Source organism: Hydra vulgaris, chromosome 03 (genome assembly GCF_038396675.1).
Source record: "Hydra vulgaris chromosome 03, alternate assembly HydraT2T_AEP".
In the NCBI taxonomy this organism is placed as follows: domain Eukaryota; kingdom Metazoa; phylum Cnidaria; class Hydrozoa; order Anthoathecata; family Hydridae; genus Hydra; species Hydra vulgaris.
This window is the reverse complement of record NC_088922.1, coordinates 38303380-38330810: the sequence shown is the minus strand read 5'-3', so window position 1 is coordinate 38330810 and position 27431 is coordinate 38303380. Positions and strand designations below refer to the sequence as shown.

At 26.8% G+C, this 27431-nt stretch overlaps 1 protein-coding gene across 2 annotated transcripts in view; it reads left to right on the top strand.

Moving 5' to 3' along the window:
- LOC100211888 (transient receptor potential cation channel subfamily A member 1) overlaps positions 1–27431 on the top strand; it is an 82031-nt gene that overhangs the window by 20836 nt on the left and 33764 nt on the right. For both annotated transcript variants that reach the window (XM_065793138.1, XM_065793137.1), the window contains 7 exons: positions 8571–8919; positions 11087–11270; positions 11396–11500; positions 23817–23905; positions 23997–24146; positions 24345–24456; positions 24527–24663. In XM_065793138.1, coding sequence (XP_065649210.1) covers positions 8571–8919; positions 11087–11270; positions 11396–11500; positions 23817–23905; positions 23997–24146; positions 24345–24456; positions 24527–24663 — 1126 coding nt within the window. The remainder of the gene's footprint in view (positions 1–8570; positions 8920–11086; positions 11271–11395; positions 11501–23816; positions 23906–23996; positions 24147–24344; positions 24457–24526; positions 24664–27431) is intronic.

The following is a 27431-nucleotide window of genomic DNA, read 5'->3' as shown; positions in this document are numbered from 1 at the left end:
AACAAAATTTTTTTTCATTTAACACTGTTTCATCAACAAAGATTTATCAGAAATGGATGATCAAATTAATAAAACTTCAATTTATACCAAAAATTAAATTACAGGAAGTTGCAAATGTCTTAACTACTGTAAATTTTCACACATTTGTGGAATTTGCTGACACTATTATAAAATGAATTCTTTAGAAATGATTACTTATGCTATTTTTTTTAAATGTTTTTTTAAAAAGGGTAGTTAATGTAAATGTTATTTGAACTCATTTATTTTTATAGTTTTTTAGGAGAAACTTATTTTCGTGCCAACATTTAGAAATTAATTCCGATCTTTTGTTTAATAAGCATTCTTGATTTGCATGTGTAATTATTTCAAATTTTTTTGTAGGCATAGTATGCATTTTTTGGAAATATTGTTATATGCAGGTGCTGTTTTAAGGATAGACCAATTCAGTATAAAATCATCAATATTTTTTTCTTTTAATTCCCATATAAATTTTGACAGCATGGTGTCTTTTGAATACTTTTTATTCTTAAAAGATTGCTTATAATTGGCAAAACATTTTTTCCATTCACCCTCTATTATGCCAATATATTGCATATGCCAATATAATGCATACTATGCCTACAAGAAAAATTTGAAATAGTTACACATTGAAATAATTACACAATTGCAAATCTAGAATGCTTATTAAACAAAAGATCGGAATTAATTTCTAAATGTAGGCACGAAAATAAGCTTCTCCTAAAAAACTATAAAAATAAATGAGTTTAAATAATATTTACATTAACTACCCTTTTTAAAAAAACATTTAAAAAAAATAGCATAAGTAATCATTTCTAAAGAATTCTTTTTATAATAGTGTCAGCAAATTCCACAAATGTGTGAAAATTTACAGTAGTTAAGACATTTGAAACTTCCTGTAATTTAATTTTTGGTATAAATTGAAGTTTTATTAATTTGATCATCCATTTCTGATGAATCTTTGTTGATGAAACACAGTGTTAAATGGAAAAAATTTTTGTTAAATGATTTTCTACTAATATATAATTGCTCTGTTCTTTTAAGAACATTGAGCACTCTAATGTGTAGAATACTTTTTAAAGTTGTTTAGATATATATTAGGCTCCTTATTAACATTTGTTGAGCACTCTCAATTGTATTTTAACATTCTGTGTAAATATGGAAACTAATAATTTCACTTACTCGCTGAAAAATATACCTATACTAGATGAAAAAAGTTATACTATTTCTTTGATTGAAAAAGTTGAGCATTTTATTAAAAGAATTTGTTGGAAAGCCCATTTTTTCTTAAAACCAAATACAAAAACAGATGATACATTTAATAATAATGATAATTATGGATTTAAAACAAAAAATACCCCACCTTTTATACCTGATTTGGAAAATTTTGAAAATGTCTTATTACATTTAATTAAAACAATAAAGTTTCGCCCTATAAAAAAAGAATTTCAAACAGAATTAAAGTTAGATGTTAAAAAAATTAAATCAAACCCTAATATTTTGGTTTTTGCTGATAAAACAAATAATATTTACCAACTCACAACAGAAAACTATGAAAAAATTTTACGCGACAATATTACTAGTTCTTATGAAAAAGCCCCTAAACATTTGGAAAAGGCAATTAATTTAGAAGCGCAAAGTATTGCTAAAAAAAATAAACCTTGATAATAGAATCGAATCAACTGCCCCTGCCCAAGCCTTCATAACACTAAAAGACCATAAACCAAATTTTTAAAACAAACTTCATTGTAGGTTATTGGTTCCCTCAAAAAGTGAGATTGGACATGTAAGCAAAATTAAATTGGACAAAATTAATAATATTCTTAGAAATAAATTAAATTTGCAACAGTGGAAAAATACCACTGATGTTATAAATTGGTTCTCCATAATCGAAAATAAAAATGACTGTACATTTATTCAATTTGACATTAATGATTTTTGCCCCTCAATAACCGCAGATATTTTAGATAAGACTATTGAATTTGCAAAAAGCCACACAGTTATTCCTGATGACACAATCCGTATAATAAAACATTGTAGAAAAACCTTACTTTATTTTAATAAAGAAACTTGGAAAAAGAAAAACATACATGACTGCTTTGATGTAACAACGGGCAGTTATGACGGAGCAGAAATTTGTGAATTTGTTGGACTATATATTTTAGATTTGTTAAGTAAAGTAATCAATATGAAAGATTTAGGCCTTTATCGCAACGATAATTTAATAGTAATGCGTAGAAAATCTGGTCCACAGCTCGACAAAATTAGAAAAGATATTATGAAAATTTTAAAAAATATTGGCTTACAAATCGAAATAAACATAAATTTAAAAATTGTGAATTTTCTTGATGTCACATTTAACCTCTCTGAAAATTCATATAAGCCTTTCAAAAAACCAAACGATGAACTATTATATATTAACATAAACTCTAACCATCCACCCCAAGTTCTAAAACAAATCCCGATGTCAATTAATAACAGACTAAACCAAAACTCCTCAAATAAAAATGTATTCAATTCCTCTAAACGAATATTTGAAGATGCCCTAAAAAAAAGTGGTTTTAAAAATTTGGAACTAAAATTTGACCCTGAAAAAAAGAATACAAAAAAACAAAATAGAACATTTGAAACGAAATAGAACGAAATTTGGTTCAACCCCCCATAAAATGTTTTGCCAATCATAAGCAATCTTTCAAGAATAAAAAGTATTCAAAAGACACCATGCTGTCAAAATATATATGGGAATTGAAAGAAAAAAATATTGATGACTTTATACTGAATTGGTCTATCCTTAAAACAGCGCCTGCATATAACAATATTTCCAAAAAATTCATACTATGCCTACAAGAAAAGTTTGAAATAATTACACATGCAAATCAAGAATGCTTATTAAACAAAAGATCGGAATTAATTTCTAAATGTAGGCACGAAAATAAGTTTCTAAAGAACTATAAAAATAAATGAGTTCAAATAATATTTACATTAACTACCCTTTTTAAAAAAACATTTAAAAAAAATAGCATAAGTAATCATTTCTAAAGAATTCATTTTATAATAGTGTCAGCAAATTCCACAAATGTGTGAAAATTTACAGTAGTTAAGACATTATTTATTTATTGACATCAAGAAAATTCACAATATTTAAATCTATGTTTATTTCGATTTGAAAGCCAATATTTTTAAAAATTTATATATATATATATATATATATATATATATATATATATATATATATATATATAAATCAATGCATAAGTTTTGCTTGTGTCTCTGTTTATGACTAGGCAACTCATTATATTATCTTCTAATGAGGGTACAGCTCAAAAAATCATTTTTATTGTAAAGTATTAGAGCACTAAGAGTGCCATGTTGCACACTGATGGTGTCCCTGTTTATTCTTTTTGTGTGTATTGCCATGGCCACATTTTGAGCCCTTTGTTATGGCTTAGGCTTTTTACAATAGTAATAAAACTTTTTACAATAGTAATCGCTTTTGCAAGTTCTTTAAAAACTTTAAAAATGACAAAAGTACCAAAAACTATAAAACCGTGTCCTCACCAAGTTCTCTAAATGTATTATTCACTAATTATTTGTGGTCTTCAAAGTAATTTTTCTTCTGTTGAGTCTTATCTCTTGCAAAGTTCATCAGACCTACTTACTCTTTATGAGACTAATTTGAGTTCAACTGTCTTATTTTGTGATCGTAGTGTTGATGGTTATCTTGCTTTAATTTTTAAAGACTCCAACAGTAACATACTTGGCCTGGGCATTTACATTTGTAAGAATTCACTCATTTTTTGGGGAACTAGCTTTGAATCAATAGACTATTCTATAATATATAATATACATTATGTGCTTTTGTTTAGCACTGCTTCCTTCTATTACCTTTCTCTCTGTTCTGTATTGTTATTCTTTATCTCAAGACTGCACTCTTTTCTATGCTATTTCTTATCAAGGATTGACCAAGCTCTTTCTCTTTATCCTTCAATCAATATTATTGTGGTTGGTGACTTTAATGCTCATCACACTGAATGGCTTTGCTCCAGTGTCAGTGACTCTGCAAGCATTAAGGCCCACAACTTTTGCCTATCTCAATCTCTAACACAAATAGTTAACTTTTCAGCTTACAATTCGACAATCCAAATCATTTACCTTCTTTACTGGACTTATATCTTGTTTCTGATCATAGTTAGTGCTCAGTTTCTCCACATTCATCCTTAGGTGCTCAATGAGTCATCTATCCTTAGTCTTCTAGGATTAACTCTTACTTCCAATTTTTCTTGGAAATCTAATCCATTAATCTAATATCTAATCCATTGCAAAGTTAGCATCTGCTAAGGTTACATCACGCTTTCTTACTCTGCATTATTTTTTTCATCTCTATAAATCTTTAATCTGTCATGGAATAATCCATTGTATAGAGTACTGTTGTCATATTTGAAGCAGATCTTTGAAAGATTTCCTTTTTCTTTCAGACAAGGTGCATCAATACATTGTAAACATAGTTGGATCTGCTCCTGCAGCCAACCATTGTCATATCATCATAATATTGCTTCTCTTTCTCTTTTCTATTAATATATTAATAATGAGCGTTGCTTTGAAGGGCTAGCATCTCTTGTGTTATCTACTAAAATTCATTATCATGTTACTTGTCATTCAATTAAGTCTCACCCTTTTACTGTGGCTGTTTATAAGTAATCCTAATAATTTTTTTTTGCCCAATTTTTTCCCTCAAACACCAATTCTTTGGAATTCGCTCTCTTCATCTTGTTTTCCTGATTCATATAATTATATATATATATATATCATTCCTGATATATATATATATATATATATATATATATATATATATATATATAATTTGCAATCTTTTAAAGTGTTTGTTAATCGTTATATTGCTTTATAAACTTTTCTCTATAAATCTTTTCTCTTCTAGTAACTTCCAACACTAGTAGTAGTTGCTTGCAAGCCTTGTCAGAAATAAAAACGTTAAATATATATATATATATATATATATATATATATATATATATATATATATATATATATATATTGCTGTTGTATGATTCTAAAATTTAATTTTATATATATATATATATATATATATATATATATATATATATATAGATATATATATAAATTTTGGTATTAAAATACCGCTACAAAATTTAAAGCTGGATTTTTATATGTAAGTAACAAAAATAACAGGCTTAAGTGTTTTAACTCAATATTTTTTGTGCAACTTCAATGGAATTATTGGTTTTGCATATTTTGTAAATTACTTTTCACTGTTTTATAATTTTTGCTGCTTTTAACATAAAAATGCCAAAAAATTAAATTTATAAGCCGTTAATAGATATATGTTAAAATGTATTTTTTAATTCGCCTATACAACTAGATTTACTGATTGTTGTTTTATAAATGTTACTTTTGTAGAATGATATAAAGTAGTTAAACTAAATTGAAGTAAACAATAAGCACGTTTTACTAATTGTATAAATATTATTAATAAGTAAGTTATTATTTTGTGCAAAATTTAAATAGTTTGTTACTTTAATAAAGTTTAATTATTATTGCAGATAACCTATGTGTCTTGTAATAATAATATGAACAAAATATTTAGTTTAAAAAAATAAGAAATAGTTAAGCGTGTTTGATGCGTTTTAAAACCATGGTCAATGGTTTTCTGTCAATCCACGAGATTAATGTGAGAGCCTTTAATAAATGATAAATCTATTGAAACAAAGTTAAAATTTATTTGGAGCTGTAAAAAACATAAACCATAAATACGCACAAGAAAAATACCAAATGAAACCTGGATTCTAAACTAGATGAACTTTTTGACATATTTGCTTATTGCTGATCGTTGGACATTGTGTCATGTAACAGTGTTTATGTAAAGTGTAAAAAAAGAAAAGAAAAATGAAACACATTATTTGCTAGTGCTTTAAAGGAGTAAAGGTCCCAATAGAAGATAGAGCTTATATACGAGACCAGCATTTAAAAACAGGATTAAAAGAGCTAATTGATGTCTTCAGTAGATACATTTGCTTTAAAATACAACAACATGGTTAAACAGAAGGAAGAAAATATATCACATCACAAACATACTAATAATGAACTCTCTAGTTCATTAACAGATCCCCAGAATGTATATCTGAAATAATAAAACCTCAGGTATTTTTATTTGCATGGCCTTAAATTTTTAATTTGTTTAGTATATATTTAATAATAAAATCACTTATCATAAATGTTTTAAATTTTTTACTAAAGAAACATGATGAATGGCAACCAAGTAAGAAAACTCAGGCAGGTTATACTATTCAAAAGTTTCTAAGATATGCTGTGGAGCTGATCAGCTAGCTGATGTTTTTCAAATTTTGGCATAGCTCTTTGAAATGCTTTACTCTATAATATCAAGCATCTATTGCTACCAGAAATTGACATCAATAATATACCAGCCCCCGGAATTAAGAAAAATGAGATTGGCAATAATTTTCCTTACAGGAATACTTGACACAGATCAATACCTGTTGTTGGTGCTACTGGAGATAATTTTGCACTTGAGACATTTAGTGTACTTAAAGAATATGACAGCCTGGAGAGCATCTGTGATATTATTTTAAACATTACTGCATCAAACACATGTATAAGGAGCTGCTTTATGATGAGCAAATCAGAACTCTCGGATTTGAGACAATACTCACCCAGTAAGTTTTTTAAAATTATTCTTTCTAATTATAATTTATCAGGCAGCTCTATATAAAGCTTTTTTAAAAAATGTATTGTGCTTTATTATTTAAAATTAAGTTTTAATTAAGTATTATTAATGTTATTTTTTAGCAAGTTTTTTGAAAGTAACAATGTTTTTATTTTCAGGAACAAAAGCAGTTATGGAATAGAAAAGAAAATTCCTTAACTGAATTGGAATGCTATAAGCTAGATATCTCTTATTGATATTGGTGATCTGGCTTATATTGAAATGAAGTCACTAAGTACAAAAGAATTTTCTGATGAAGATATTTGCACATTTATTAAAAGCAAAATAAAACCTAATATTCAAGACTTCTCATTCTCATTCAAGACCTGATTCTCAAGACCTTAAGATTCTTGAGACCATAAAAGATTCAAGACCTGATTCAAGAATGATTCTCATTTAAGACCTCTCATTCCCAGAGTATTGAGAGGTGAGTCATTAGTTTCTGAAGCTTCTAACACTGCATAAAGATTTGAAGCCAGGCATAAATTTATACTAACAAAACTACTTAGCCGAAAAATGCATTAAAGGTTTATGTCAAAAGGATTCTCAGTTATACGATGATTTATTTGCTTAAGTTGCTTGTTACATTATTGAATTTTTTTTTAGTTTTAATATTGCTTTTTAAATAACTTTAAAAATATTAAACTAAAAAAAGTTAAATCAACAATAATTATTTATCGGGTAATTATTATTTGTTTATAAATAATTATTTATTTATAATTATTATTATTGGATTTTATTGAGCATTTAGTTCGATAATCAATGTAACGCAATAACTATAACAATTTATAAATATTATTTGGCAATAAACAGTATCATTAATTTTAAATACAATATTTGAGTTATTCCTTTGTGTGTCAAATTTTTTTTGAATAAAGTTTTATGTGAACCTATTGAAAAGTATAAAACCACTAGCAAAAAGTTAACATTTTTATAGCAATTGTTGATGAGGGTAACTTTAGATTTTGATCGCTAATCTGCAAGCTGTTTTTACTAAATACCTTCAACTTTTATTTTTTTTGTTTAATATATATTATTACACCTTTCAGTACCTTAGCCATTACAAAATTAAAAAAAAAAAGTGAAAAAATGTTTTGTAATTACTGCATTCTCAAAAAATTAATTTAACAATAAAACTCTGGAATAACTATTAAATTACAAACAAAAATTTTCAAACAATAAAATATGCATAAACCATTAAAAATGGTTACAATATGGCTCAGTAAATAACCAATTAGTATAATAAAAATGATATAAATTGTCATTTTAATTAAATAAATAAGTTAATGGTATAATGGAAAATTTATTTATTAAGTGAGATATTTTTCCATTTAATGTCAAGTGCTTCATTTGTAGTTGACAATCTTTTTAATTTTAATTTTAGTAAAAACTTAAATATAAGATAATGCATGCTTCCATTCATTGGAACTTATTCTAATTATACTAAATGCAAAAATAATAATAATAACAATAGTTTTTTCAATGTTTTAACAGTTTATATTGATTGGTTATTTGCTGAGTCATTTTGTAATCATTTTTATTGGATTATGTATATTTTTTTGTCCATTAATATTTCTCTGTAAAGTTTTTCATTTTTTAATATGTATGTATGTATTTATGTATGTATGTATGTATGTATGTATGTATGTATGTATGTATGTATGTATGTATGTATGTATGTATGTATGTATGTATGTATGTATGTATGTATGTATGTATGTATGTATGTATGTATGTATAATAGTAATAAAATCAATAATAACAATAGTTTTTTCAATGTTTTATTAATTAGATGTTGCATTATTACTGTTAGAAAATGCAAGAAAAATGAGTAATGATGTTTTCAATAACTTAATTAACTGCGTTAATAGTGACCAAGAAACAGCACTTCACCTTGCTGTAGAAAATAATCATCTTTATATTGTTGATCTATGCATAAAACATGGTTTTAATGTTAATTGTGAAAATAAAAATATGGTTACTCCGCTTCATCAGGCATGTACATCAGGGTTTATAAAAATTGCACAACTTCTTGTTGAAAATGGTGCTAATATTGAGTCAATGAATTCCTTTAAAGAGACCCCACTGCACAAAGCAGCTTTGTTCAATCGTGTAGATATTATTCAGTATTTACTAGAAAGGTTAATTTTAAATATTGTTTTTTTTAGTTTAAATATTTTTTTTGTAAATAAAATATTATACTATGCGTTTTTTTATATTTAGTTATATAATAATAACACCGGTCATAAGTGAAAATATTTTGGCTTCAAACTTAACTCAATTATGCATATTCACATGTTAAATTTAAAGCATAAAAATTATCTTGCTTTGAACATTTTTGTTCTATTTTTTGAATTTCTGGTGTTTTTAAAGTGTAAAACTTGTTTTATTAAAATGCCACAGTAAGTCGTGTAAAATTCAGCAAATAATTTGTTATCATAGAAATGTAACCTGATATCACTTGTAAAAACTGCCTATCTTGCCTGCCTGCCTTATTCTGGTATGCAGACTTGGGTACCAAGATAACTTATTTTTTCAAATTTATATGTTGCAGCTCTTAGTGATAGTACAAAAATGGCTTGATAACAACAAAGATCTATGGTATTTACTTTTACTATGGTTTGGTTGGAGGATACAAACTATATAGATGACTGCTTTTTATGTTTGACTTTTTTTATTGACAATTAAGATGTTCAAATTTAGCAAGTTTTTAATGGTTTTTATTACCATTAAAAACTTGCTAATATATTAGCAAGTTTTTAATGGTAATAAAAAAACGAGAGAACTTTTATTAAAAAGACTAGATAATAAAGGTAATGAAAGATAATAAAGAAGACTAGTGAGTAGTAATAAAAAAGACTAGGGAATGGTAGTTGAAAAAAATAGGGATTGGTAGTAAAAAAGACTAGGGGAATGGTAATAAAAAAGATCATTAAATGGTAAAAATAATGACTAGAGAATGGTAATAAAAAAGACTTAGGAAGTAAGGAAGTTTAATATACGGATTCAACAAAAAGATAACAAAAGCTCATACTGCTTATAAATTTCTTTTACCGAAGACTTTTACCTAAGATGACTGAGAATGAAGGTTTGTGGTCTTCCGTAACTATTGTGTGCATTCAATTAATTCATTCTGTAGGGCTTGTGTCTGTCTCTAATGTGCTAGTCCATAAGTGCAAGCAGTTAGTGTGTTTAGCTTTTTGTTCACTTGATTTGAAATTGGAAGATGACATAACGAGGCCATATCAGACAACCGAATGGAACTAATGCACCACACCATCACACTTTAGACATAAACAGTCTCTAATATCAGTAAATTAAATATTTATTCTTTGTTTCATATGATCTATGCACATTTATCTAAACTTTCTATTCACCTGATTTGAAAGTGAACGATGGCATAATGAGACCATACCAGAGGACCAAATGGAAAGGGAAATAAAAAAACTAATAATATTAATCTAAGTAATTTTTTAAAATATTATGAAACTGAATTCAACATGTCCCTAAATATGAAATTTCTCATCTAACACATAGACTTTTTCCTTTTTAGCTGCCTGTAATGAACATGGAGATATGTTTTGTCGGTATATTTTTATGTAACAGAACAAAAATATCAAGGCTATTAAAATGAAGTTTTGCTATCAGATTTTTGCTTGTCCCTTTAGGAAATTGACTTACAAGTAGAAAGCCAAAAGAACATAATCTTATAAAACCACCAAGTAAAACATAATCTTATAAAACCACCAAGTAAAACATAATCTTATAAAACCACCAAGTAGCTCTTTTTAAACTGAACTACCTGTCAGGTTTTTATTTATTAATATCAAACTCTTAGTATAAAGCCGATGTTATGGTTACTTAAAACACACTTTTATTGATGTTGGCATCTGCATTTTATTGTTTTCTCTTTTAATATGTTAAAACACAATATTTCCACCTGTTGCTTATGACAAAAACGAGATCTAATAAAATGTGACAAAAATATTTTATTTGTTACATATGCTTTTCTAATCGCAAAATTAGTAAGATTCAACTAATACAGTTATCACTTTGTTGACTAGTATAATTATGCAAAAGTTGTTTTTTCTTCGGTAGAAATATTTTTAAATATTTAAAAAGGAATACAATATGCAAATATAAAACAGTAAAATTAAAAGTAATACAATTATACATATAAATTATGGTCAATATTAAATTGGGAATTAAATGATATATTTATATTATTTAAGAAAGTTTTTAATAAACTTTAATAGTTTGCACTTCTAAGTTTTGTTATTTTTGAATAAATAATTTTAAAATTTTTAGAGGAGCATATATTGATTGTCGTGACAAAGATAATGAAACACCATTACTTATGGCTGTTCGTAAAAATAATTCAGAGTCAGTTCAAATGCTCTTAGATTATCAAGCCGATATTACAGTGAAGGATGCAAATGATAAAACTTGCTTGTTTATTGCTGCTGAAGAAAACTCTAAAGACGTAATAAAAGTATGTTATGTTATTAAACAGAAATAAATTTTTGTATATTAGAGTCAAAACTCTTATATTTGAGTAATTATTTATTTGTTGTATTTTGCTACTTGCACAAAATAGTTTGTCAACATTTTATTTAGATTTTATGTCAAAAAGATTTAACTTGCATACTGAATGTGTTTAACAAGAATGAAATGACTCCATTACATATAGCTTCAAAAGAAGGTCATGACAGTATTGTTCAAGCAAGTGATTATAAAATTTCTTATGCTTTGTTGTTAACAGATAAAGTAACAAATAATAAATAAACTAAATAAATGAAAAATGAAATTTGACATCATTTTTTAAAGTTAATATACAATAATGTAGTATAATTTAATTCCAATATTTTTTTAAACTTCATACATGCATTTACTTAAAATATCACTGATGACTAGAGTTGTTATTAAAAGAATATTTTAGGTAATGACCTGAGTGGGTATAGTGGTCCTGACCCCTAAAACATAGATCTTGATAAGTCTATTTTACACCGACCATTTCTATACTCATTAACTTCAATATTTTTTACATAAAAGTATCTTTATCACAGATGGCAGTTGTGTAATATTTCTGCCAGTATTTTTGGAAACTTAAGGCTAACAAACTTTTCAATTGAGCTGCTTTTAAATTATTATAGTTGTTGTTTGTGACAAAAATTGGCACTAAAAAGGTATGTAATGGAAACCATCAGGGTTGTAATCACCAAGGTGATAAAAATAAAAATGTTTTCAATATATATATAAAAATACAACGGATATAAAACAAAGCAAATATGGCCAATGTATCTATACGAAACAAATATTTTCAAGATAAAAATATACCATTACGTAGTATACAATTATGTAATAAACAAAAAACATACTTTTCTTAAGATAAAATAAAAATATTGATACTTTGGTAACAAAAAATACAATAAATGATAATATTTTACTAAAAGCTGTCAGGACTTGTACAATATGGGTCAAAGTATGACAAAGTATAAACTATGTTCCACACCTGACTATATCTTAATTTGTTCTTAATTAGTTCTCCTTACTCCATTAAACAAACAGCAGAAAATTAATCAATTAAAAATTTTTTGGATTTGGTTAACCATTTACAATACTAATTTCAATACTTTTTACATAAGTATCTTTAACATAGATGACAGTTACATAGCATTTCTCCCGGTATTTTTGGAAACTTAAAGTTATAAAATATTTTATAAATTAATTTTAGTTTAAACCCTCTAACATTAACATTTATTTAATAAGCAAATGGACACAAAAATGGGCCACGGGTCCTAGTTATGCCAAATAGGTTAGCTCTGATTGTTTAAAATTTTTTATGTAAACTTTTCTGTATTGTACTCTTAACAAAATCTTCCAATTAAGCTGTTTTTAATACCAATTTTGGCAATTAAATAATTTATATAGCTGTTGTTTGTGCTAAAAATCGATACTTATAGCAAATAGAAATCATCTGGGTTGTAATCACCAAAGGTGATAAAAGTATAAATAGTTTCCATTCACATATAAAAATATAACAGGAATATAAAAAAAGCAAAACAAAGCAAAAATGACCTATATAGTTCAATCCCCACCATGTCCCTGGTAGTACTGCGCTCAACTTGTTTTTCTGCGCAGCGACCTTGTTCGTTGAGGTTTGTGTTTTGGAGTTACAGAGTTGAGAGAGGGTTGTAACCACAAAAGTAGCCTCCTTGACTGTAGTGACCTTTTCAGCTTTGGGGAGGTGAATAATTAAAAAAAATATATATATCCATAAAAAATAATAATTTAAAAGAGAAAAAAAATAAATATTTATGTAAGATACAAAAAACATTTTTTTTGAGAAAAAATATAAATAAAAAAAATATATATTTAACATAAAAAAATATCAAAACCCAGACAGCAAGCTTACACTGGACCAACATTGGGCCAATGCACCACCATGCATTGGCCCAACGTTGGTTTGATCATTGGTTAGGTTAGATCATCGGTCCAAGGTTGTTTACAACATTGGCCCAATGTTGTACACAATGTTGGGCCAATGTTGTCTACAACATTGGCCTAACATTCTATGCAACAATGGCCCAATATCGTATCTAACATTGGGCCAATATTGTATAAAGCATTAGGCAAATGTTATTATAAATTAGCTATATACTGAATTTCAACAACAAATGTTGTATATTGGTCTAACCTTTTATGCAACATTAGATCGTTGTTACAAGTAGATGATTTACATTGCTACATGGAAATATAGAGAAATAAAAACAAAAATCTATGATAAAAGTATAAAAATTTATTTATTTAATTTACATAATTTCTTTGTTAAATATACATATTGCAAACACCAAACCTAAACCAAAAACTAACACATTTTAATTTATTTTGAGTTTTATATAAAAAATTTCCCTATAAAATTTATGGAGTTTCAATATTGGCTGAGCTACTTGTTATTGAATTGTGCATTGATATTTGGTGCCCACAACTATCATCTTTTCTTCCACCATTTCTATCACACGCCTGCATAAGCCATGCTTATTTGATTTCACAGCTTTTGCAAAAAAAAATTAGTTGTTTGTTTATTTATGCACCAAAGAAATATAACAATTTGAAAGTAATTGTGTAATGCAAAATTAAAACTGAAAAAATAACTTTTCTAAACCACTTACAAATAGCAACATATGCAATCAGCATTTTTCCTATTCCGATTTCTTTGTCCTCTCCCTGCATAGTTTAATTTTACAACTAGGCCATTTTTAAAAAATATTCTTAGTAAATAACATACACAATTCCTTTATCTTTAACCTTGCAATAATTAAAGTTACTTTTGAATAGACTTAAACTAATATAAAATCTTATTTACAAAAAAACCTTCAAAGATTATTTTATTTAAAGTACATAGTTTGTATAAAGATATACGAAATGCATGAACAAATCATAAAAAAATATTTACCATTGCTTAAGTATTTTCTTGTCTTTTAATTTTTTTTCTAGAGTACTAAAATACTGTTTTTAGTGGCAATAACACTCTGTCAAGCAAATCATTAATTGGCATATCTTTTTACTCTTTCTAATTATGCTTAAAATTAAATTTGATGTGTTTTGTAGTTCACCAAGTTGCACTTCAATGCTTGCCAATTGTGCCAAAAATACCTGCATATCTTTTGGGGATACACTTTTATCTTGAAAAAATAAAGTTAATAATATACTTAAGAAATTATACAACAAACTACATACAACATTTAGAATTTGTAAAAGTAAATACAATAATCACTAATAAAGCAAATAAAATTAAAGACAAAGGGGCTAATTTTTAATGATAAAAATATATATTTGCTATTGGATTCATAATATTTTTTTATGAATTATGGAGTTTGCTGGTGTGCATTCAAATTCTGGCATTGACACAAAACAATTCTCATTAATGTTTTAAATACAGGCTGCGCTGTAAAACAAAAAAATTCATATTAAAACAATATTTTTCCAATGTTTGTAAATAATTTCCAATCATCAGAAAGACTTTTGAATTAAAACTTACTATTAAATAAATTTTTAACTTCTCAGAGCAAACATTGAACTTCTGCAAAGAGTTTGGAGTTACAGATAAATCCCAAAGTTTATTAATATTTTTTCTGTTATATAAAGTTGAGGATAAATCATTACTAAAATATGCTTCAAATATAGTAAGAGGACTACTATTAACTATAAAACTTGGATGAGGTCCTGGATTAACCTCAAATTTAGAAAAATCTGCTTTATAACCGTTTATTTTAATCCAATTTGGTTCATCGTTTGTATTATTTTGTTCTAATTGCATTACATCAGTGTCAACAAGGCCAGTTTCACTATCATCATCTGCTGATGATGAGCAAATTATTTTTTCTTCTGTAACAGATTTAACTGAAACTTCATTAGAAGAACCATCATTAGAACCAATATCAGATAATTCATCGCTTTCTCCCATGTATTCAATTAGATCTTGAACAGAATAATTACTTCTTTTAGAGTAAAATTTTCTAGCCGAAGCCATGTTTACTTTTCCACTAAACTAAAGCATTGTCATATAAAGCTATTAGCTATATTTTGAAAAAACTCTAGAGTATAAAATGAAGACCATACTTTTGTTATAAGCTATAACATAACATAGATAAACAAACTTCCTTTTAACTTATCATATCTGATCTGTTGTTTAACTCATGTAAAAAACGGAAATATCCGTCAGTCACAAACGGTGCAACAGTTCCAAAATGCGGAAATATCCGTCAGACACATATAAGTCTACAGTTCCAATAAACGGATATATCCGTCAGACACACATAGAGCTACACCCTTGAAAGGCAGATATATCTGTCAGACACAGTTAAGGGGTTAATAGATGCTTGTTTTTTTTTCAAGAGAGTTTCAAGATTTATTGTTGCAAGTTTGGATTATAAATTCTTTTTGAAAAAGCAATGCTAAAAATAAATAATCCCAATAAAATAAAAATATTTTTTTATTTAAAAAATGAATCCTTAGCTTTTAGTGAATATGTAGCCAGTTGTAGACAGTTTTATTAATAAAATGACCCAATAAACATTTTTAACGATAGATACAAACTTTAAGTTAAGCCAACTTGGCTATCAACATAAAACATCACAACAATAACATCACATAAAAAACAAATAGCTTAACCTGTTACAGTAAACTCTCATAACTCAAACCTCCTAGTTATTAGGAGTATAATCCATAAATTACAGCTTAACTGGAATTTCAAAATTAGTTTAAGTTATTATAGGTTATCAAGTTATCCAGAGTTTATTGTACATATTTTAACTACTAACAGCACACACATAGAAACACCTACATAAACATTTACAAAATATAAATCCATATAACCTTATATAACACATATCAACACATAATAAATAATACACATTACCACATTATATGACAAATAAAAGTACTTTTTAAAACTATTACAAGTATAACATTTAAAATACAACATTCTTGTGCATTCTTGTGCATTTGAGCATTCGCTCAATGAGATACCTTGAAATACATGTTTTTCAAATTTAAAAAATAAATTATTAAATGACTTTGTTCTGGAACGTGCTACATAAAGTTTTGTTGTGTGAAAACCAAGGCTTTTTGAGATTAACACTAAATTTATTAAATTTTATAACAATTATTTTAAGTTAAACAAATTAAAAAAAAAAAATCTTATCTACCAGTGTAACGTAGCTCAAAGAAACAAATGTTTTAAAAAGTCTTCAGAAACTGCAAGGTAGTAAACAAAATTTTAATGAGAAAATTTTTTTTTGAAATCTTATTTAAAATTTATGAAAACATTTTTAACAGTCTATTTCTATAAACCTAAGGTATGGACGCACCCTGTGGGCCCCTTATTCAATTTTCTAAATGCCAAAAAGGCTTTACAGTAAATATTAAAATAAAAAGTAACGCATAGAATTTTAAAGTTTTATTTTTATAATAACCTATAAAAACTACAAATTATTTGTTTACTTTAGCAGATGTTGCTCCTGTTACTGTTGGGGCAGCACTCTTTGATGTTGTTGTAACAACTGCACTAGCTATGAGAAATGTTTATTAAAATGTGTTATTTAATTAAAAATTATATATTTTATGATTACATTAACTATAGAGATTTTATAATGCGTTTTATCATGGCAGTACACAACTTAGCTGGTAAGGACAACATTATTGCTCTCAACAAAGGACCACACTCTTGCTGTAAATTAGGCCAAGTTGTGACTCTTTGACACCCCAGAAACAACATAATAGCCATATACAAATTATAAACACATAACATACATAGAAACACTTTATATTTACCAGCTACTGACACATAAACACTTACAAAATATAAACCCATATAACCTTAACACATATAAACACATATAATAAATAATAAAGATATATATATATATATATATATATATATATATATATATATATATATATAGATTGTTACATTTGGGAGTACAGAAGGGTAAAAATGACTCTTATGCCAACATTTACGTCACTTTTAATTATTTTTGACTTTCGTCCAACATTTGCGTGTTGTCAGAAAGTAAAAACCATTAATTTAATTACAAATTAATCGTTTTTTAAAAAACCTGCAAAAATGCAAGTTTAATTGACCAGAATGTTTTTAAAAACATTCTGAATGTTTTTAAAAATATAAAAAATGTTTTTAGTTTTATTTTTTTTAATAAAATGTTTTTATTTTTTTTTACTGTAAATCATGCACAGAGTGTTGCTACATCGACTATCTTATAGCCTGACTCACAACAAAGTGCTGCTACATCAACTGACAAATAGCCTGACTCACAACGGAGTGCTGCTACATCGACTGACAAATAGCCTGGCTCGCAACGGAGTGTTGCTACATCCACTATCTTATAGCCTGACTCGCAATGGAGTGCTGCTACATCGACTAAGGGTTTGGTTGGGGCAGGCAGTCTATCAAGTAACAAAAATAAAATTCCGGTCTTGAATTTTACTTTTTACTTTTTGTCAACAAAATTTTCTGACAACCAGTTAGGAGTTATATATATACACATATATATATACATATATATTAGGAACATTTACAAATGCAACCTTACTTGTGTAATAATACATAACACACATAGAAACACTTCATATATAACAAATATTTACACATTTATGACACATAAACACTTTTATGACACATAAACAATTTATGACACAAACACTTACAAAATATAAACCCATTTAACCTTAACACATATAAATACATAACAAATGATACACATTATCACATCATGACACATAAAAATAGTTAAATATATAAATTAAGAAAGATATATAAATTAGAATACAGAAAATCTGTAACAACTGGGTTTATAATAACAATAACTGGGTTTTTAGTAAGAACAATTGGCTTTTTTAAACATGAACTGGTTTCCAGTAACAAAGCTTGCTTTGTTTAAATAATTATAAAAAATGTGGCGTTTAATAGTCAAACAATAATTTTTTAAATATATAAATTAATTTGTAAATACAACATTGTTTGTGTAGCATTTTTTTAAATGACCTTGTAATGTTCATTAATTTTTTATAAAAATCGATTAAACAATCTTGTTCATGAACAAACAACATAGAGTTGACTGTGTGAGAAGCAAGGGTTTTTGAGATGAATACGAACTTTATCAAAGTTTGACTTTTTGAAAAGACCATCGTCCTCGAGTTCTTCAAAATAAAAAACAAAGATTAATCTACTTTAAATACAATTGACAAAGAACTTGAGTTGTGTTATTTTAAAAATAAATTAAATTTCCTGATTTTATAAGTTAATTTAAAATTTTAAAGATAGCAAGGTTTTTCTATTACTACAGACTTTATAATTACATCAAATTATTATTTATAATATAAAGGTTTTAGATCTCATAACTGATTAAGAAGATATTAACAAACTATAAAAAAAGATTTAACACCGCTTGGCTAGCAAGGACAACCATGGAAACAACAAAGTAACCACTTACAAACTATAAGCACATAACATTAAAATACATCACAAACATAGAAACACTTCATATATAAAAGATTTACACACTAAAAAAATAAAAACACATAAACACATAATAAATAACACATAAAAATACCTAAATATATAAATTAAGAAAAATATATGTATTAGAAACATTTACAAATACTACCTTATTTGTGTTATATTTGTTCAATGGCATACCTAGTAATGAATGTTTATCAACTTTAAAAAACAAACAATCAAATGACCTGGTTTTTTGTATTATAAAAGCAAACAGGTTCTTTAATATCTTTAAAATAAAGTATTAAATGATCTTGTTCTTGAAAATTGAACATTGAGATGACCGTATGAGATGCAAGGATTTTCAAGATAAACAGCAACTTTATGAAGAGTTTGACGTATACCAAAAGTTTGACCTTTGAGAAGAGCATCGTCTTAGAGTTTTTAAAAATAAGAATTACGGATTAATATACTTTAATTACAATTGATAATGGACTTGAATTGTGTTATTATTAAAATGCATGAATTAAATAAATTACCTGATTTTAAAAGTTACTATACTAATTTAAAAATGACATAAGGTTTATCCGTTACTACAGACATCATCAAATCAAAAACTTTTCGATCTTATTACTAATTAAGTTAATGAAGCAAAGTTTTTGATCTTATTACTGATTAAGTTGATGAAGCAAAGTTTTCGATCTTATTAATGATTAAACAGATTATAAAGATTTAAAAATACCTCATCGCGTGGTCAAAAATATAAAGTAAAATATTAAAAGGCTAATGCTAAAAATTCTGTGTCATGCTAAAAATTCTGTGTCAAATGCGCACAAATGAAGGAATATTGATACCCTTGTTATCTAAATAAGTTAATATAGATATTCCCTCTTAATCTCCTTAATATCAATACTCCTATTTTATAAATATTTTTAACAGAGTTGGATCTATAAAAAAAAGTTTTGTTTTAAAGTATATATATATATTTTTTTGTGGGTATTAAGGTGCTTCCAGAAGTCTTTATGGTCTTATTACAGAGCGCCACATATTCCTTATCAATGTGTCTTATTGGGCTAGAGCCAGCGTCAAACCTCCTGGTTCTGCGCTGCAGCCATGGTTGCACTTGTATGTATGTATGTATGTATGTATGTATGTATGTATGTATGTATGTATGTATGTATGTATGTATGTATGTATGTATGTATGTATATATATATATATATATATATATATATATATATATATACACACACAGAAGTATATATATATACAATATACTTGTATATATATACAAGTGAGTTTATATATATATATATATATATATATATATATATATATACACAACCCTTGGAATTAAGAAAAATGAGGTCGGCAATAATTTGCTGACCTCAATCTTATAGAGGTCGGCATCAGGTTGGCAAAAAAAAATTTGATACAATAGTCTCACCATAACATAGAAATGAGATCTGCAATTTTTTGCCAACCTCAAACGCTTTGAGGTTGGCAGTTAAGTTGGCATTGCCGAATGCCAACCCTAGTTCTAAAGGCTATGTATATATATATATATATATATATATATATATATATATATATATATATATATATATATATATATATATATATATATATATGTATATGTATACATACACATATATGTGTATGTATGTATATACATACACATATATGTGTAAATACATATATATATACAAGTTGTATATATATATATATATATATATATATACATATATATATAAATATATATATACATACACATATATATGTATATATATACATATAAATACATATATATATATATATATATATATATATATATATGTATATATATATATATATGTATATATATACATATATTTATATACTATAAATATATGTTACCTTTTAACAACCAAATGCTTTACGCTTGGATGAACTAACTTCATAAAATAGCTTAGTTGCATATTTTTGTTTTAATGTAGTTATTTTAATTGTCTAATGAAATTAAATTTAACTGATAATTATTTTTTTATCAAATTAGACAAAACAGTGGTTTCAGTATATACAATGACAGAAGGTTATTTATATAAATATATAGTTTTACAAAAAGACAAAAAGTATTTTTTATTGCATTAGTACAGATAGAATTTTTATTCCATAAATGAATTTTTTTTAAACTAAATAAAAAAATAAAAGTTGTTTAAATAAAAAATGAATTAAAAACCAATAAAGTTTGCAACTGGTAGACTACCAAGGTGTGTTTATGATACAATATAGTTTGACTGGTTTAATAGAAATAGTTTCTAGTTTGTTTTGACTATTAGTTTACTTGTGTTTTTGTTTTTTTTTAATTTTTTTAATTAAATGGCTTTTTTAAATTCAAAATACAAAAAACTGTCATATCTTTTGTATAAATTAAAAAATTATTAATTTACTTCATCAAAAGACCTATAAAAAAATGATGTCATTCACACTTTTTTTTTTAAACATTTGAGTTGAAAAATTTGAGGATAAAAAACTTTCCATGACAAGTTTTAAGCATTTGAGATAAAACATAAAAAACTTTCCATGATTCATACAATGAAGAAAATAGATATTTTTAGTTATCCAATTAAAATTTGAGTGAAAAAGTATTGATACTGAGAAACAGTTTTTGTTAATATTTGAATAAAGTATTTTTTATTGTACGTACACATAGAGTTAAATGGAAAAATTCAAAAGAAAGTTATAAGATTGTGTGTAAATAGGCTACTTAAGTATGTAATATCCATTCACTAAAAGATAAAGATTTTTTGTTATGTCTTAAGTTAGTCATAACGGAAATGAGGAACGAAGTAGGATATTACTGAGACAAGTTGCAGTCCAGTGAGGTAAAAAAAAAACAATTCAAAAATTAGTTATAATGTACAAACAATCACTAACAAGAAAAGATATCTTGCAGAAGTAAGATGTAGCTAAACTTGGGAAGCAAATAATAGCTAATAAAAGACTGCAAGACTAATCTGGACTATCTTTAGTTAATTTATTTTGCAAGCAATGTTGTAAAAAAAACTTAAAGAGGCTAACAGCATTATACCAGTTTGAATGACTTTCAACTAGTTCTGTACTAATTACTATAACAAATAACAATTTTTTTGGTTTGCTGTAAAAAAAGTTAAAAGAGTGTTCTTCACTAAGATACAAGGCTACTAGACATTTTTCATTATTTTTGACACAGGTTATTATCAGGTTGCCTGACAAATCGAAGATGCAATTTGATTCTTAAGCATCATTTCTACATGAATCTGGGCTAATAGAATCAACTCTAGCTGATCAACTATAGGCAATATTTAGATGAATTTTACTATGAACTAACAGGAGAAGATATGTTGGAGAGTTATTATGTTTTTAAGCATTTAACAGTTTGTTATATCATAACACTCTGAATTACAAATAAATACAAAATTACATACTTAAATAACAGTTCTACAAGTACAAAAAGCTACTATATATATTGAAAAAATGTTGCGTAGTATTCAGCTTGACTAAAATGTAATATACAATTCTTACACTTTGTTAAACAAAATAAATCAAAGCTGGAGGTTCTCTTTTATTTTACAGGTTTCAAAAAGATCTTAAAGACACTTGATTGCTTGCTCTGCACACTGATTTGTTTTGGGAATTTCCATTCTTGATGGTTCCTAATTCCAAAACCTTTTCACTTAGCTTAATGCTTTTTTGTAACTGTGATAATCATCTGCATTGTACTTATGGTCAGTAATCCAATGCTTTGCCTATCTGTAAGAGATAAATGTACAAATGTTGAGTAGTGAGTCTCTTCTCTCTAGTAGAAGAATAAATATTAAAAGAGGCATAAGTTGCTCTGGAATTTCATCTTGCACTATTTAATTTAGGTGTTTTCTAAAACTTCACTTTAGGAAATAATCTAAATTCTTCAAAAAAGCAGAATACCTGAGTTAAATGAAGTTTCATATTATCACACCATCCTGCTGTTTCATTAATCATTTCTTTACCATTCTTGAAATTCTTTCTAAGCTGTTCCTAGTTCTTTACATATTCTGAGATAAACAGATATATTCCAAATTGGGTGACATGTTTTCTCCTAGTTCTTCATCCATTACTATGCGAAGGACTAAGTCAAGAACAGTCATGATGTTGACTACCAATAAGTTGTGGTTCTAGTTTCTTTACAGTATAATTTCTTTGTAACATTTTTCTTTCTTTGGATACATGGATATGTTTTTGAACTAGCAGCCTTGCCAGTTGTATTCTTGACCTGTCTTTTGCTTTCAATCTGAAGATGATATAATCATTTTTCCTCACTGCAGAACCATTCACCATCTTTTTTTGTGATGTCAAAAACATCATTCAATGGATTATATTTTCATTGTTTTACACACTTATTGTAGGTCTTCAGCACTTGATGCTTTTTTGCCTGTGCAGCTTAAATTGATAAATGTGGAGAATTTAATACCTTTTACCATAAACTTGTTCTTTGATGGATTTTTCAGTAGCGACCAACAACTTGGATTTTGAGTGGTATCTTGCTGTTATCTTCCAGTGGTTGTTCTTCTAGTGGAACAGTTCTTCTTTTCCTATGTTACTCGTAAAATTGTACAAGATTATTCATTCTGATATAAGATTATTCATTCAGATTGTCTTGTTTCTTTCAGTACTGGCTGCACTTTTTTTATAGGACATTATGATTGAAGTTATATATTATACTACTATATTATTTGACTGCCATCTGGCGTATACAGATTCATAATTATTATTATAATATAATTATTAGCGTTGCTCAATCAGGCAGCTTAATTTTTAGAAGACTTCATAAAATTCTAGAAAGTTTCAAAGTATCTAAAACAGTCCAAAAACTTCTAGATAGTTCTATAAGGTTCAAGAAAATTATAGGTTCATAATACTACTGCATAATACTAATACTAGGTTCATAATACTAAAGCAGGTTTAATACGTTTAAATTGATTGAAACTATAATATAGTTTATTGGTTTTGAATTTATTTAAATAGGTTCTAATGGACTTGGGAGCTTGTATTGATGCAAAAAATCACGAAAATTTGACTCCTCTTCATTTTGCAGCAAAATATGGTCATTTAAGGTTACTTTTAAAAGTTTTAATTCAAAATGGTGTACCTTATTTTATTAATCATTTTTTGTATTAATTGCTTTATTTTGTATTTATGTTTTAGAACTGTTGAAATATTATTGTCTTTCAAAGTTTTAAGCATTGTGAATGATGAAGATATTTTTTCAAATACCCCTTTACACCTAGCCTCAATGCATGGACATGTTAAAGTTGTTGAGATACTTATTAAATCCGGTGCTGATGTTGAAGCACGGTATAGCATTTATGTTTTTTTTAATTTTTTTATGATGATGATGATGATGATGATGATGATGATGACAATTTTTATGATTATAATCTATTTTATTTTCAATTTTATTAGTAAATACTATTAATATTACACTATATTAACATAGTTGCTAAATTTTTCAGAAGTGTATAAAATGTTTTAACTTTATGGTTTTTGCTTCAGAAATGAAGGTCTCTGGACACCATTAGATTTTGCAGCATTCTATGGTCAAACTAAATGTGCAGAATATTTGTTAAATAGTGACAGTCTTGTAAATCCTAAAGAAAAATATAAAGTAAGTACAGCAAATAAAAAAGTTTTGCTGGAATAAAAATTGTTATATACTTTTTAAATGCTTGTTTTAGGTAAGTTCATTACAGCTTGCCTGTAAAGAAGGACATGTTGCTATGGTAAACTTGCTGCTATCTAAAAATGCAGATATTTCATGGAAAGATCACTTAGGAAAAAACTGCTTAGATTATGCGATTGATAATAAAAGAAGGTTTTTTTTAATCTTCCTATTTACTTTTCATAAAAATATTTTTGATCATTAACAAACTTACTTTAAAAAAAAATAAGTTAACCATTAAAAAAATTTAAATTAATTTTAAAATTAAATGATTTTTTGTTTTTTGTTATTATTATTAGATTTTAAGTTTTAAAATAACCTTTTATATTATTTTAAATACTTTTAATTTTTTGTTTTTATTAATATATTTTATAATTTATAAAAGTTTAACATAAAATTAACATTTTTTAAAAAAGTTCAGAAATAACTCATTTGTAATAACCAGTTTTATGTTAATTAAATTAAAACAAATCAATGATATAGTCAAAAAGTTACTGAAAGAAAAGGGTCACCTAGATTATTTGAGCTAGAGCAAGTTAGAAACAGATAAATAACCACAAGTTAGAAGCAAGAACATAACAATACATCTTGAACATCTAACAAAGAATCATCTATCAGATACAGAAACCCTTTTTTCTTCTTAGTTCTTTAAAGCTGAAACAAATATTGTCAAACTTTATGATATTTTTGAAAAAAATCCATTATTTACAGCATCTAGATAATTAAAAATGGTGGGGACTTTAACGACTTCCAAAACTTGTACTAAATTTCTTTATCTGCTTTTCATTTTTTTCAAGTTGTTCTTACAACTCTGACAAAACCAAATTTTGTATTGCTTATTTGTATAGCTGTATCACAATAAATACTTAAGTTGAAATGTAAAAATTTTGTTGAAATATGGTTTTAAAGATTTAGTATAAATGTTGTAACTAACAATTATCATTATGTGTGCAATTATCTTTTACATTATGTGTGCAACTATCTTTAGAACTAACATTAAAATATTGAGCAATGCAAGAAAATTTGTAATGTTGCAATAAAATGCAAATGGTTCAGAAAAAGCTAATGTTAGTTTTGAAGATATTACCAGGACTTCTCAAGCAGCTATTAGATATCTGCAGTAGTAAAAGATCTTTTGCAGTAGCTTTAGCTTTTGCAAAAAAACTTTTGAAAATAACGTATTTTTTTGTTGATCATAGCAATATAAGCTGAAAAAAGAAAAAAATAATGTAAGAAAACCATGTTAAAAGTGCTATTGAAAAAAAATGCATAATTTATATTCTTTATAGTTTAAAAGTTAAATACATGAGAGAAGCGGGCAATGGAATATTACAACTGTAAAAATAAGTAGATGAACACTATTCTATAAACAATTATTTGATGTGGCCCATGCAGGTTGTGACAGACATAAAAATTTAACAGGATATAATGTTTCTACAAGACCAAAAAGAAAATGGTAATGAGTATGGAAGATTTAGAATTTAAAGAATGTGAACAAAAACGAATGTATAGATATTTCCATGGAGTATGGAAGTATGGAAGTATGGAATTTCCATGGGAGTATGGAATTTCCATGGGAGTATGGGAATTTTCCATGGGAGTATGGAATTTCCATGGAGTATGGAAGATTTAGAATTTAAAGAATGTGAACAAAAACGAATGTATAGATATTTCCAAGGAATTTCCAAGGAATTTCAATGGGAGTATGGAATTTCCATGGGAGTATGGGAATTTTCCATGGGAGTATGGAATTTCCATGGAGTATGGAAGATTTAGAATTTAAAGAATGTGAACAAAAACGAATGTATAGATATTTCCAAGAAGGACATCGCAAAAAAAAGGCAACTGAAGTGAAAAAGTATACCAAGACTGGTATATTTTTCAATTGGTTGAAAAAAATTCACATTCAGAATATAAAGAAACTGGTGATGAGGAGCTGCTATTTAGCAAGTATCACCAGCAAGAGACTAAAAAAACCGTTATATTAGAAAACCACCCTATTGTAACTCCAACTAAGCAAAATAAAAAATTAGCCACAGTGTTATTGATAGCTCATTATTTATTGCTAGACTTGATTGTACAAAAATTACATTGGTACAGGCTATGCACATTGTTGTGCCAGTCCTCAAAGCTGTTGAGATTGGCATAAAAGATATGACTCTATCTGCAAGCTCAATATAAAGAGCTCGTAAAACAATTAGAAAATCTATAATTTTAAATATTCAAGAAACATTTGTGCCAAATGCCCCCTAATTGCCCATTTTGCCAGTAAAATTCTACCAGACACATACGAAAACCTGGCTGACAGGATGAAGTTCAAACACTGGTGTTTACATTGGTGCAATTACTATGATTCAGCAGGGATATGATAAACATTTACTTTTTTCAGCCTTCAGGTGCCTTTCATTGTGCCAGGTAGATGGCAAAAGGAATATACTGTCTTAAAATCTATTTGTTCTGTAGACAATTTAAACTTACAGCATATGAACTACAAGGTATTCATCGTATCTGTCTTTTCATTATAACAATTTATGCGAAAGTCTGGCTTAAAGCTCCAAACAGTTTCAATGCTCCATACAATGATCTTTGTCTACTCCAAACTCTTGAGTCTTATCTTGCTGTTGACAAAAAGGTAGCAGAAATTGCAATTAGGAAAATGAGAGTGTGGTAACATATGTGGTATTTAAGCAAAGATTTAATTGGACTTTTATTTTCTGACTTGGTTCCATATAGCAAGAAAGAGGCTATGATTGTTGCTCTAAAGAAACCACCAATGAAAACTGATCTCAGAAGAGTTGATTCAAAATCAGTTGACCATTTTCAGGGAAAGACTGTCAGGTTATGTTAGTCAAAGATCAATGAACCTGTTCACTGTGCTTATTGAACCAATTTTTCTCACTTTCAATCCAGCTGCATGGGTT